This window comes from Eretmochelys imbricata, chromosome 20, assembly GCF_965152235.1.
Source record: "Eretmochelys imbricata isolate rEreImb1 chromosome 20, rEreImb1.hap1, whole genome shotgun sequence".
In the NCBI taxonomy this organism is placed as follows: domain Eukaryota; kingdom Metazoa; phylum Chordata; order Testudines; family Cheloniidae; genus Eretmochelys; species Eretmochelys imbricata.
The window spans coordinates 20048858-20062087 of NC_135591.1; the positions used below are offsets into that span (position 1 = coordinate 20048858).

The following is a 13230-nucleotide window of genomic DNA, read 5'->3' on the forward strand; positions in this document are numbered from 1 at the left end:
TAGGACAATAAATATCACGGTTTAATTATACAGCAGTTGGAAGTGTATTTCCTCTTATCCATCTTGAATTTGCCACCTTGCATTTTAATTGTCCCCATGCTCTTGTGTTACAAGATGGAGAGTAGAAATTGGCAGGCTCTTTCCAATACCCTCCCTTATTGTACACGCTTGGGGCTCTTGCTCACCACCTCCTGATCTAGGTAGGCACAGAGGCTATGCCATTCCCACCTTGCTGCAGGGCCAGATACCTGCCATGATTAAGGAAGAGCACCAGCCTCCCTGTCAGGACAGTCCCTACCTCAACAAGGTCATCAGTCATAACTAACACACCCAGCCATCTCCCCCTAGGAAGGATTAGAGGCAGACATCCCTCATTGCAAGGGCTGCCCCAAGTTTTAGTCCTGTAGTTAGCTGCAGTCCACACAAAATGGGCCTCCTCTTACACCCTGTATTGGAAGTTATTCACAGCAGGAATAAAAACCCATAACCCTAGGGCTGTAGAAAAATACCCTGACACCAATCCTACCCCACTAAGCCCCCTACCTGACTAATATTCCTGCACTCCTCTATGGAGCACAGCAGAGCCTACGTAGAAACCTTAGCCACCCAAGCAAAAATAAAATAAAACTAAACCTTACTTACCCCCCCAGCTATTTTCCCTTTACACCTGCCTGACAGACGCCTGAAGCTGCCACCCCTGGCCCTATATACGAGGAGCCTTGACGCCCTCACTCAGCAACCTGACTCCTCACACCTGACCCTTGCCACACCTAATTCAATCTGCCCCTTATTAGGCCCCCCCAACCAACCCCAGCTGCTTTCTAATAAGGTTTAGGGAGGTGATTTCTCTGTAAGTCAGTATCTTGCTTTTTGGGGGGCTAGAGCAAACGTGTTGTGCTCTAGGCTACAAGGGGGCTTGGATGCTCAGGGGGGAACAAGAGTGGGGGATGTTTTGCTCTGGCGCATGAGGGGGCTTGGGCCCTTGGGGGGCAGGAGCAGGGGACCTGGGGCAGAGCAGGGGGGTATTGCTCTGGGGCACGAGGGGGCTTGGGCCATGGGGGGCAGGAGCAGGGGACCTGGGGCAGAGCAGGGGGGTATTGCTCTGGGGCACGAGGGGGCTCAGGCCATGGGGGGCAGGAGCAGGGGGCCTGGGCCAGAGCTGGGGGGGGGGATCGCTCTGGGGCATGAGGGGGCTCGGGCCATGGGGGGCAGGAGCGAGGGGCCTCGGCCAGAGCAGGCCGGGGATCACTCTGGGGCACGAGGGGGCTCGGGCCATGGAGGGGCAGGAGGAGGGGGCCTGGGCCAGAGTGGGGGGGGGGTACCGCTCTGGGGCACGAGGGGGCTCGGGGCAGGAGCAGGGGGCCTGGGTCGGGGGGGGGGGTATCGCTCTGGGGCACGAGGGGGCTCGGGCCATGGGGGGCAGGAGCAGGGGGCCTGGGCTAGAGCGGGGGGGGTATCGCTCTGGGGCACGAGGGGGCTTGGGCCTTGGGGGGCAGGGGCAGGGGGCCTGGGCTAGAGCGGGGGGGTATCGCTCTGGGGCACGAGGGGGCTTGGGCCATGGAGGGGCAGGAGGAGGGGGCCTGGGCCAGAGTTGGGGGGGTATTGCTCTGGGGCACGAGGAGGCTCGGGCCATGGAGGGGCAGGAGGAGGGGGCCTGGGCCAGAGTGGGGGGGGTACCGCTCTGGGGCACGAGGGGGCTCGGGGCAGGAGCAGGGGGCCTGGGTCAGAGGGGGGGGGGGTATCACTCTGGGGCACGAGGGGGCTCGGGCCTAGTGGGGAGGCTGAAGCCTGAACATGACAGCTGCGCTGCGACCCCCGCTCCCGCGTTGCCCAGGCAACGAGGGCGGCTCGGAATCACGTGACCGTACCCAAGATGGTGGCGCCTAGGGAGGCGTCACGTGACTCCCGGCCAAGATGGCGGCGCCCAGCAGCCGCGGCCCGGCGCTGTCCCTGCGCGTGGTGGCCGAGTGCGGGCTGAGCAAGGCCCGGGCCTGCGAGCTGCGGCTGCCGCATGGCCCCGTGCTCAGCCCGGTCTTCATGCCCGTGGGCACGCAGGGCACCATGAAGGGGATCACGGCCCGGCAGCTGGAGGGGCTGGGCTGCCGCATCTGCCTGGGCAACACCTACCACCTGGGCATGAGGCCGGTGCGCGACCGCCCCCCCCCCCCTCGGGCGTGAGGCCGGTGCGCGACCGCCCCCCCACCCACCCACCCCCCTCGGGCGTGAGAGGCCGGTGCGCGACCGCCCCCCCCACCCCACCCCACCCCCCCTCGGGCGTGAGAGGCCGGTGCGCGACCGCCCCCCCCACCCCACCCCACCCCCCCTCGGGCGTGAGAGGCCGGTGCGCGACCGCCCCCCCCACCCCACCCCACCCCCTCTCGGGCGTGAGAGGCCGGTGCGCGACCGCCCCCACCCCCCCACCCCACCCCCTCTCGGGCGTGAGAGGCCGGTGCGCGACCGCCCCCCCCCCCTCGGGCGTGAGAGGCCGGTGCGCGACCGCCCCACCCCACCCCCTCCCCTCTCGGGCGTGAGAGGCCGGTGCGCGACCGCCCCTCCCCACCCCCCCACCTCGGGCGTGAGAGGCCGGTGCGCGACCGCCCCTCCCCACCCCCCCACCTCGGGCGTGAGAGGCCGGTGCGCGACCGCCCCTCCCCACCCCCCCACCTCGGGCGTGAGAGCCCGGTGCGCGACCGCCCCTCCCCACCCCCCCACCTCGGGCGTGAGAGGCCGGTGCGCGACCGCCCCCCCACCCCCCCCCTCGGGCGTGAGAGGCCGGTGCGCGACCGCCCCCCCACCCCCTCTCGGGCGTGAGAGGCCGGTGCGCGACCGCCCCCCCCACCCAGGGGTCTAATTCCCCCCCCACACACACTTTTCCACCTGGCTATGAGTGAGGCTTGTGGTTGTCTGACCCTCCCTGCTCACCTGCCACGTGGTCATGAGGTCAGTGAGTGCCCCTGTCCCTGCAATCTCCGTGTAGTCTGTGGGGTGGATGTAAAAGCCTGTTCGTTGTTGTTTTTTTTTGCGGGGGGGGCGTTAGCTGGTGCTTCTGGAGTTCTGATTTCTGGAGAATCCTTGGGCCTGTGTTCAAATTTCTAACCAAGCTTTTTCCCACCCTTCTAAACCCACCTCAGGGGCCTGAGCTCATCAAACAAGCCAACGGCCTTCACGGGTTCATGAACTGGCAACAGAACCTGCTCACGGTGAGTGGGGCTCACCAGGGCTGGGCGAGGAGGCGGGTTTCAGAGGCCTGATCCCTGTGGGTTGGTGGTGAGAGGGGGAGCAGGTTAGAAGCCAGGCACTCTGGCAGCTTCTCATGGGAGCTTGGCTCTGGGGGGGGGTGAATCGGGGGCCCCTCTGGGCAGGGTGGGTGGTCAGGATTGGGGCCCCTATCGGCAGTGTGCCATGACATTTCAGAGCTGGGCTGCAGCATGGAGACCCGGTGTGTTTCCCCTGTGTTAACCCTTTCTTATCTGGGGCTTTTCTTGACTGTTGCTCTGTTCAGGGTTTGCACAGCACCTCGTACAGCCATGGGGTCCTAGGTGCTACCGTAATACACGTAATACATAATGTGCAGCCCCTAGCACAATGGGCCACGATGGGTACCTAGGTGCTACCGTAATACACCTAATAGATAATACAGAGTGTACCTTTAGTGCTAGTGGAACGTCCCACGTTGAAGCGGTTTCTGTACTATGTATCTAAAGGTTCAGCCTGGGCACCAGCAGGGCAAGCTCCTGCCCGTGGCTAACATGCCTCTGTGCTGCCCCAGCGGGGCCCCTTGCCCCCAGCAGCGAGCGGGGAAGCCTCTGAGGCTGCTGTTTAGCGCCATTTGCCTCACTGAGCACCTGGGAGAGGATGACTAGCAAGCGGCCTCGTGGTGAAGGCGGTGGTCTGGCACTTGGGGGATCTGGGTTTGATTCCTGGCTCTGCCGCTGACTCCCTGCGGGACCTTGGACAAGTCAGTGACTACCTGTGCCTCAGTTTGCCCATCTGTAAAGAGGGCATTGTAAGGAAGCTCACTAATGACTGAAGTGCTCAGATGCTCCAGTGATGGGGGCCTATGGAACAACTGAGGTAGATGGGCCACTGTCAGCCTGCAGTGGGCTCAAAGCAGAGGCCTGGAGTCTCCGTCCCCCTCCCTCAAGCTATCCAGCCTCCCTTCTCCCTATGTTGCACCTGTGACCCCTAGACAGTATCTCTGACCTAAATCTCAGCACCCCCTGGCCTGGTATTCTCTAGCTCTCAATGGGCTTGTTCGCAGGACAGCGGCGGGTTCCAGATGGTCTCCCTGGTGGAGCTGTCCGAGGTGACGGAGGAGGGTGTCCGCTTCCAGTCTCCGTACAATGGGGAAGAGATCCTGCTGACGCCGGAGAAATCCATTGAAATCCAGAACACGCTGGGTAACTTGTGCTGTTTGGGAGCCGCTGGCTGGGTCCCTGGTGCCTACCAGTGGCTGTACACAATGGGGCCATCCTTTAAAAAGGCATCCCCAAGGTGCAGACCAACCTAGAAAAAGAATTTTGAGTCTGAGCTGGTAACTCAGGAGGGAGCACTCGCCCTTGCAGCCCCGGTTCAGTGGGGGGCACTGTCCCTTTGGAGGCAGTGCTGACCCCAGTGCTGTACTGCCGGGGCAGGGTGGGGCGCTCATCTGGGAGTGTTTATCCCAGTGCCCTGGGGCAGTACGGGAGGGTTGCTGTGCTCTGGGGGAAGAAGTGGGAAAGTGAGATCCGCTCCTGTGGTTATTGAAGCTCCACACGGAGTTCAGGCCCTGTGGTGAGCTCTGGCCAGACCTCCCCACTTCTGTTACGTTCTGCCACCCTAATCCCCTGTTGCCTGTGGAAATCCAGCTCCCGGTGGGGCTGAGCCCTGGTGTGTTGCTTCCGTGGGTTGCATGTGGCCTCGAATACTGCCACGCCAGTGTCGCGAGATACCAGGGAACGGGTCACTCTGGTTCCTTCGAATCCTGCCGGCGGCGGGAACGACGGAAAGTCATGGCCGTCGGCTGGCTGCTTAGTGGAATGAGTCTGGTGGATCTCAGACCACGTCAAGTGCCAGATGCTCCCAGAGGGGTGGGTAAATAACACCCCCACCCCCACTTCTTAACGTCTTCAAAGCACAGAAGACATTAAGTGCTGTGGATGGTTTTCCTTTGGTTAAAGCAGAGTGGGGTCTAGTGGTTAGAGTTGGGGGTGCTGAGAGCCAGGACTCCTGGTTCTCTCCCTGATCTGGAAGGGGAGTGGGCTGCAGTGGAGAGCAGGGGGTTGGGAGCCAGGAGTCTTGGGTCCTGTTCTGGGCTCTGGGAGGGGATGTGAAGCTCAGGGCAGAGAATCAGAGCCATCCACCTAGAGATTGGCCCTCCCCTGGCTCGCGGGGCCCTCCCCAGGCAAGTGGGAGCTGCCGCAGGCTCCTGGCTCAGGCTGCCTCTCCCTGTTCCCTTCCTAGGCTCAGACATCATGATGCAGCTGGATGACGTGGTGAGCAGCACCGTCACGGGGCCCCGGGTGGAGGAAGCCATGTACAGGTTTGTCCAATCTCTGTAGCGCCCCCCCACCTCTGTGGCTGGCGGATAATGCCCAGCTGAGCCTTCCCCAAGCAAGCGCCCCACTTGGGCTCCTCCACCCCCTGCTTTATCCCTCGCCCTAGGAGCCTGGTAGGGTGCCAGGCTCCTCGCCCCATTCGCTCCACGGGGTGGGTTTAACCCTGGGCAGGCCGGAGCCTCATCGCCGCCGGCAGGTCCCAGCTGTGGGCAGGTGGAGGGCGTTCCCGTCTCGCCTAGTTCGCGCCGCCCCCCCCCCCCCCCCCCCGTGTGGCTGAGCTGTGTGTCCATCGATCTCCAAGTGCTTCCCAAAGCAGGTCCCTATCATTACTATCCCCGTTTTACAGATGGTGAAACTGAGGCACAGGGCAGTGAAGCGGCTTGCGCAGGGTGACCCAGCAGGTTGGGGGGCAGGGCCAGGAACAGAACCCAGCCTTTCCGAGTCCCAGTCCAGGGCTCTATCCATGAGGCCCCGCTGTCTCCAACTCTCCTGTGGGGTGGCAGGGACTGAGCGGGCCGGGTGCATTGCAGGTCGATTCGCTGGCTGGACCGCTGCATTGCCGCCAACAGCAAACCCGATGAGCAGAACCTCTTCGCCATCATCCAGGGTGGGCTGGACCCTGCCCTCCGAACCAAGTGTCTAGAAGGTAACGGAGACCTGGCTCTGCTCCCTCCGGTAACAGCTGGTCTCTATGCTCTGAGCCCGGAGATGGATGGGCTGGACTTGGGGGCTGGGATGACCGTGGGCAAGTCCCTGCTTCCCTCTGGGCCCCAGTTCTCATCTGGACAATGGTAATTCTTCCCGTGTCCAGATAGACCGTGAGCTCCTTGGCACGGGCCCAATCTCGGGCGGCCGTACCTGTGTTGCTGAGCGGTTTCCCCTCTCCAGAGCTGCCGGGAAGCCGGGCAGGGCCTGGTCTGGGCTCGCCAGCCCTACTGTGGTCGTGGGAGCTGTGTGGGGCCATGATGCCTGTGGCGGGAAGCTCCCGGCTGGCTTTGGGGTAGGATTTAGAGCTGCTGGAGGGGACTAACCCTGTGGGATGGGGGCATGCTCTGGGGGTGAGGCGAAGGAAGGGGGTGTAGAAGCTGCCTCTTCCCCCTTAGCCTGTGGAGACCCTCACGAGGGCATGGGTAGGAGTGATCCTGCCCTACCCCTTCCCCCTTAGGGACGGGACCTTCCTAGCTCTGTTTCCATCCCCAGAGATGACGCAGCGGGACGTGCCCGGCTTCGCCATCGGGGGGCTGAGCGGCGGTGAGGCGAAGGATCACTTCTGGAGGATGGTGACCCTCAGCACCGACCATCTCCCCAGGGGGAAGCCCCGCTATCTCATGGGGGTTGGGTAGGTGTCGACGCCGAGCAGCATCCACTCGCTGGCTCCCCCCTTCTTCTGGGGCTTTCGACTGGGCTTGGCATCTCGGGGGACTGGTTCCCTCCGCTTGGGCTCAGGGATTGTCCCGTCTACTAAGCACCTGCTGCTGCTGGGGTGCTTCATGCTGCAGAACCTAGGGGTTTCAGGTGCCTGGGGCAGCAGTGCCTCATGCGGGGAACCAAGGGGGTTCAGGCGCTTGAGGCCTAGTGTGCAAGTTGAAGCCGAAACATGGCTGCCTAGTTACCCCACTTCCTCTTGGGTCATGGGAGGGGAGCATGTGACCCTTCACCAAGAGGGTGATGCCCGGGGGCTGGCAGGTATGGCCCACGCTCCGGCAGGGCAGGGCCCCAATTCTAACACCCCTTCCCCACCCATGTGCCTCACCCTGCCCTCCAGAGGGCCTTGGGTCGTCTCGCTCCCTCTACTGAGGTTCCCCAGGTTTGTGCTGGGTGTCTGGGGCCCTAGGCTGAGACCCGATGTGCTCACGGGCCAGTTTGCAGAGCTGTCGTCTCCCCCACCCCCAGCTATGCCACGGACCTGGTGGTCTGCGTTGCCCTGGGCTGCGACATGTTTGACTGCGTCTTCCCCACCCGGACAGCGGTGAGTGGCTGCACTCAAGGAACAGGGTGGGGGTGGGGGGGTCAGTCTGTCTGTCTACACCCTGGGCTGCTCTTCTGTTTGCTGGGATGCCCCATAGTGATGGGCAGGTAACTGGGATCACACACCCCACCCCATAACCCCTTGTTGGCCACAGTCCCAGTGACCAGCCGGATCCTTTCCCTCCCAGCGCTTCGGCTCGGCCCTGGTGCCCTGGGGCTCCCTGCCAGTAAAGAACAAGCAGTTCGCCAAGGACTTCCGGCCCATCGACGAGAACTGCAACTGCCCCACCTGCCGCAGGTGCGTGCCCTGGGTCGGGGGAGGGGGGCAGGCAAGGGTCGTTCCCCTCCCTGTGGCGGCCACCTCGCCCCGCTGATGGGCTGGGAGCCAGCTGCTGTGCTGGGCACCTCAAAGTGAGTTGGTGCTTGGGGGTGGGGGGTGTTGGGTCCCCACCTTCGGCACGGATCTCCTGCCCTGGTGAGGGGGGGTGGAGGACAGAGCTGCCCTCACCCCAGGGTACTGACCCCCGATCCCAGCCTTTCTCTCAGCTGTGGCTCGTCGCCAGGGGCTCCCATGCGTCTCTCGAGCTCTGTCCCTTCCGAGGCTGCCCCAGGAGGGTCGGTTCCTGGGGCCTTCACCTCCTTCACCATGACGTTTCCCCGTCCCAGGTACAGCCGGGCCTTCCTGCATGCCCTGGTCCGCAGCGAGACGGTTGCCATGCACCTCCTCACAGTACACAACATCGCCTACCAGGTGGGTCCCCAGGGCGCCACCCGCCGGAGTGCTGCCCTCTAGGCCGGGCGTTAACAGCCCTGGAGGCTGGGGGGGCGCAGCAGGGCTGTTAAATTTGCTGCTGCTTCCTCCCGGGAGCCAGGCGGGTTCTGGGTGTGTGGCGAGCCCCTGGGTCTGTCCCCGGTCGGTGGGGAGGGGACGTGGGAAGTATCTGAGCTGTTCAGGGTGTAATCTGTTCCCCTCCCCTACAGTTGAATCTGATGCGGTCGATCCGGGAGAGCATCGTGGAGCAGAGGTTCCCGCAGTTCGTTCGGGACTTCATGAGAACCATGTATGGCAGCCGGGAGCGATACCCGCCATGGGCTGTGGAGGCCCTGGCCTCGGTCAATATCACCCTGGAGTGATGGGGGGGTGGGGGGGGAGGTTGTTTTTCACTCCCTGTCCCCTCCAAAGAAGATGAGCTTGGAGGAGCACAGAGAATCTCTTCTTGACCTGGATTATCCCAGCTCTTCCCGCCCCCAGCAGATACCCCGGGAGTCGGAGGGGTCAGACCTGTAGCCCAGCCGGCCCCATCTTCTGATGCCCATGCCCAGCGGTGACGGCTCTTCGTAGCGTCTCCACCATGGGACGAGGGGGGGTCGGTGAGTCTGCAGCACAGAGCTCCTCTGTGCAAAGGGTTCTGGGTAACGCGGGAGCCCTCGATCGGGCTCGTGGCAGGAGCAGTGCCAGGGCCTGGGTTGTGGGGTCAAAAGAGTTAAAACCCAGCAGCCTCCAAGCTCATTAAGAAGGGGGCCTGGGAATGATTTTAAGCTTTCTTTTTGTTTTACTGTCCCGTCCCCCATTTGTACACGGTTTGTAATTAACGGTTGGGTTTTTAACGAGGCAGAGCCAGGTGCTCTGCTCCCCACTGGGCCGGGCACTGCCCATCAGCCCCCAATAAAGGCTGTGAAGCTGCCAGTGGAGATGGATCAGCCTGTCGTGGGGAGTTGACTTGTGGGGGTGTGGCTGGCTTGGGGCAAAGACTGGGCCCCTCCACACCGGTCTGGTCTGGCAGGTGCACGACATCCCCCTCCCTCTGCCTGGATCCGCTGCAGGATGCCAGAGACACCTACATGGCAGGGCACATGCCTGCTTGTGACATGGAAGGGTGGGCAAATCCCCTTACAGCCTGGACAGTGGGAGGGAGCACCTGAGCTGTTCTGCATCCCTTGTGCTGGGTCTGAACCTGCTCAAGAGCATCCGCCTCTAGGCTGTGGTGCAGGGGTGGTCTCTACAGGGGTCCTTTGCCCCTGCGCTCAGATGCAGCCACTTCTGGGGTGGGACATGGCATCTGTTCAACAGCGGTACAGCACCAGTGCTTGCACCCCCCATTCTGGGCATGGAGCGAACAGGAGCGCTGGGAGGCAGGGCTGGGCCTGTGCTGTCTGGGGAAAGCTTTAGTGCTCACCTCCGACCTGTTTGGTGCCTGAGGGTTGCTGACGTGGCCGAGGCCTGGAGGTGAGCTGGGCTTGTGGGTGGGGCCCCCCACCACCACTATCCACCACTATCTAGCTCAGGGAAGATCTAGCCACTCTCCAGCAGCAGCCTGTTACAGACCCTACGGGGTGCCCCAGTCCCTATGCACTGGGCTGGGGGCGGGGGTGGGGAAGCAGGGCCCAGGATACCAGCTGGGGCCTCATGGACCAGGCCTCATGGACCTGGCTTCAAGTCCCTGCTGTGCTGCAGCCTCTCTGTGTGATCTCGTGCCAGTGGTGTAGTGTCTCCGTGCCTCGGTTTCCCCATGTGTCCAGTGGCACTAATAGCCCTGCCTCCCCAGCAGGCTGGGAGGGCAAATGGGGCAGCGCCCGAGGTGCCTAGAACAGGAGCGGCTGCGGCCCGTGGCGCTGTGCGTTTCCCATCCCCTTCCAAGCCCCCACTCCTGCCTCTCCCGCTCCCCAAGCCCAGCCCCAGGGGGGTCCCCCCAGCAGGTTGTGATCTGTTCCATGGGGAAAGCATCCCCGGGGGGCCAGCCGCTGGGAATGGGAGGTTCCCCCGTCGGCCAGTAGGTGGCAGCAGGTGCCTGGCGAAAGCGGGGCCCTGGTGGCGCTGCAGCGAGCTCGGGAGGTTCTGCTGGGTGCGTGCAGGGGGCTGTACGGTCAGTGCTCTTGGCATCCTGATGGGGACCCTGCGCTGGCTTCTGCTGTCCTGGAGCAGGGGCTGCTGCGGGGAGGGGTGATCGGGTACCAGAAGAACCCAGGAGTCCTGGCTCCGAGGCCCCCTTTCTCTAAGCCACCCAACGCAACTCCCCCCTGGTGGGTTCCTGTTCCCGCCCCCCTGGCTTGTGCCCGGTAAAGCAGCGGGCTGGGAAGATCCGGTGCATTTGTTAACCCTGCCTGCTCCATCCATCCTGCTTTTGAGCCGGGTTCCTCTTGTCCCTGCCAGCCCGGGAAGGAGCCCAGGGGTGAGGGTGCTGGGAAGGGGTAGCACTGCCCGGGCTCCTGGTGGGCTGCAGGTAGGAGAGGGTAGTGCTGCAGCTCCTCAGTTCTGGGCACATTCAGCTTTGCAAACCCTCCAGGGAAAGAGACCGGCCTTGCCGGGGTCCCCCTGCCTGGGCCATCAAAATCACAGGGCGGGCACTCCCCTGGCACATATCCCCAGCCCAGGGCAATGCTTCCAGCTGTGGTGGACCCAGGTACGTAGAGCAGTTGGCAACCAAGGGGTTAAGCCATACATGGGTTGGGCCCACCTGCAAGGTATCTCCTATGCCAGGCCGCACCTGGCGTGATGCACGGACACAGTGTAAGCAGCTCGCCGTGGAGGGCAGGGTGGGGGTGAGGTGCCCTGGCCTAGGAGAAGCGGCAGAGAACAGGGCCGGGGGATGGGGGGGGAGCTGGGTGCGAGAGGGGAGAGGAAGGGCGCCATGGTGCTGGGGGAGAGACACACGCAGGGGCGCACACAGAGAGGTCCAGGAGCTGGAGTCTCTTCCTGAGTGCGCACGATAGGCTGTCCGTGAATGCAGCCGCCAGGGGTTCACGGCCACCACCGGGAGGGGAGTGGGGTCTAGTGGTTAGAGCAGGGCGGGTGGGAGGCAGGACTCCTGGGTTCTCTCCCCAGCTCGGGGAGGGGAGTGGGGGCTAGTGGTTTTGGGGGGGACGGGTTCTATCCTGGCTCTGGGAGGGGAGGGGGGTCTAGTGGTTAGAGCAGGGCGGGTGGGAGGCAGGACTCCTGGGTTCTCTCCCCAGCTCGGGGAGGGGAGTGGGGGCTAGTGGTTTTGGGGGGGGCGGGTTCTAGCCTGGCTCTGGGAGGGGCGTGGGGGCTAGCGGTTAGAAGCGGGGCAGGGAGGAGCATCTTGTCCCCGGAGCCCGAGGGGTTAAGAGGGAGGGAGCCCGGGCAGCAGCCCCCCGGCGAGGGGCGGGTCGGCGCGGCCCCTCCTGCTGGAAACGCCCCGCGCCGGCCCTGCCGGAGACCGAGCCGCGCTCAGCGCCGGGGGCCGGGCCGTGGGCTAGCGGCAGCGCCCCGGGGGGCAGCCAGGGCGGGGGCAGCTCCCAGGCTGCTGCAGGAGCCGGGCACCTGCCGCCCCCCGGCCGGCGAGGCGAGCCGAGGCCGATGGCGCCCGCTGCCGGCCTCCCTCCCCAGCCCGGGCAGCGGGCGGCGGCGGCGAGCGGCTCCGGGGCGCCCGCGCCGCCCCGCCGTGCCCCTGGGCCCCGGGCGTAGCCGGCCGCCCTGGCTAGCGGCGCCCGGTGCCCGGCAGCCGCCGGGGCGCAGGCGAGCGCCGGCGGGACGGCGGCGTCGAGAGCCGGCATGGCGGAGCTGGAGAAGGAGGTTCTGCCCCTGCCCCCGCGCTACCGCTTCCGCGACCTGCTGCTGGGGGACTGGCAGGCCGACGAGAGGTGCGGGGGGCCCCTGGCGCTGGCGGGGTGGGGGGTCTGGGCGCACGGGGCGCTGGCAGGGTGGGGGGTCTGGGCGAGGGGCGCGCGGGGCGGGCTGGATGGGGCGCTGGCAGGGTGGGGGGTCTGGGCGAGGGGCGCGCGGGGCAGGCTGGATGGGGCGCTGGCAGGGTGGGGGGTCTGGGCGAGGGGCGCGCGGTGGGCTGGATGGGGCGCTGGCAGGGTGGGGGGTCTGGGCGAGGGGCGCGCGGTGGGCGGATGGGGCGCTGGCAGGGTGGGGGGTCTGGGCGAGGGGCGCGCGGGGCGGGCTGGATGGGGCGCTGGCAGGGTGGGGGGTCTGGGCGAGGGGCGCGCGGGGCGGGCTGGATGGGGCGCTGGCAGGGTGGGGGGTCTGGGCGAGGGGCGCGCGGTGGGCTGGATGGGGCGCTGGCAGGGTGGGGGGTCTGGGCGAGGGGCGCGCGGTGGGCTGGATGGGGCGCTGGCAGGGTGGGGGGTCTGGGCGAGGGGCGCGCGGTGGGCTGGATGGGGCGCTGGCAGGGTGGGGGGTCTGGGCGAGGGGCGCGCGGTGGGCGGATGGGGCGCTGGCAGGGTGGGGGGTCTGGGCGAGGGGCGCGCGGTGGGCTGGATGGGGTGCTGGCAGGGTGGGGGGTCTGGGCGAGGGGCGCGCGGTGGGCGGATGGGGCGCTGGCAGGGTGGGGGGTCTGGGCGAGGGGCGCGCGGGGCGGGCTGGATGGGGCGCTGGCAGGGTGGGGGGTCTGGGCGAGGGGCGCGAGGGGCGGGCTGGACGGGGCGCTGGCAGGGTGGGGGTCTGGGCGAGGGGCATGCGGGGCGGGCTGGATGGGGCGCTGGCAGGGTGGGGTGTCTGGGCGAGGGGCGCACGGGGCACTGGCAGGGTGGGGGGTCTGGGCGAGGGGCACGCGGGGCGGGCTGGATGGGGGCCCCAGAGAGGCTGGTCCCTGCTCCAGCTTTGCCAGCCCACCTCTGGTGCGAGCTGTGCCCAGGCAGTCCTGGGGGCGTCGGGCTCTCTGGGGCGGGGCCCCCGTGCCCTGGTTCCCGTGCTGCCCGCCGCAGCCTCCCTGGGCTCTCGGCCTGGGCTCTGAGTCTGCTGCCCGCCTGCCCAAAGCACTTT

The 13230-nt window shown here is 65.7% G+C and overlaps 2 protein-coding genes across 4 annotated transcripts in view; both read left to right on the plus strand.

The window, feature by feature from the left end:
- The first annotated feature begins 1914 nt into the window (after positions 1-1914).
- Positions 1915-9192, plus strand: QTRT1 (queuine tRNA-ribosyltransferase catalytic subunit 1). The gene is made up of 10 exons (XM_077838361.1): positions 1915-2145; positions 3132-3200; positions 4262-4400; positions 5443-5521; positions 6068-6183; positions 6738-6876; positions 7431-7506; positions 7694-7803; positions 8172-8256; positions 8487-9192. Exons 1-10 carry the CDS (start codon positions 1915-1917, stop codon positions 8637-8639), a joined length of 1197 nt encoding a protein of 398 aa, XP_077694487.1. The 3' UTR covers positions 8640-9192.
- A 2823-nt stretch (positions 9193-12015) lies between these two features.
- LOC144277516 (potassium channel subfamily T member 2-like) overlaps positions 12016-13230 on the plus strand; it is a 39626-nt gene continuing 38411 nt past the window's right edge. For all 3 annotated transcript variants that reach the window (XM_077838339.1, XM_077838340.1, XM_077838341.1), the window contains exon 1: positions 12016-12104. In XM_077838339.1, coding sequence (XP_077694465.1) covers positions 12016-12104 — 89 coding nt within the window. The remainder of the gene's footprint in view (positions 12105-13230) is intronic.

What these genes read in the sequence shown, in the direction of transcription:
- QTRT1 (XM_077838361.1), top strand. Translation starts at nt 1,915, where the DNA reads ATGGCGGCGCCCAGCAGCCGCGGCCCGGCGCTGTCCCTGCGCGTGGTG. An exon ending in ACCACCTGGGCATGAGGCCG is followed by an intron (nt 2,146 to 3,131) that starts GTGCGCGACCGC and finishes AACCCACCTCAG; the next exon opens with GGGCCTGAGCTCATCAAACA. An exon ending in GGCAACAGAACCTGCTCACG is followed by an intron (nt 3,201 to 4,261) that starts GTGAGTGGGGCT and finishes GCTTGTTCGCAG; the next exon opens with GACAGCGGCGGGTTCCAGAT.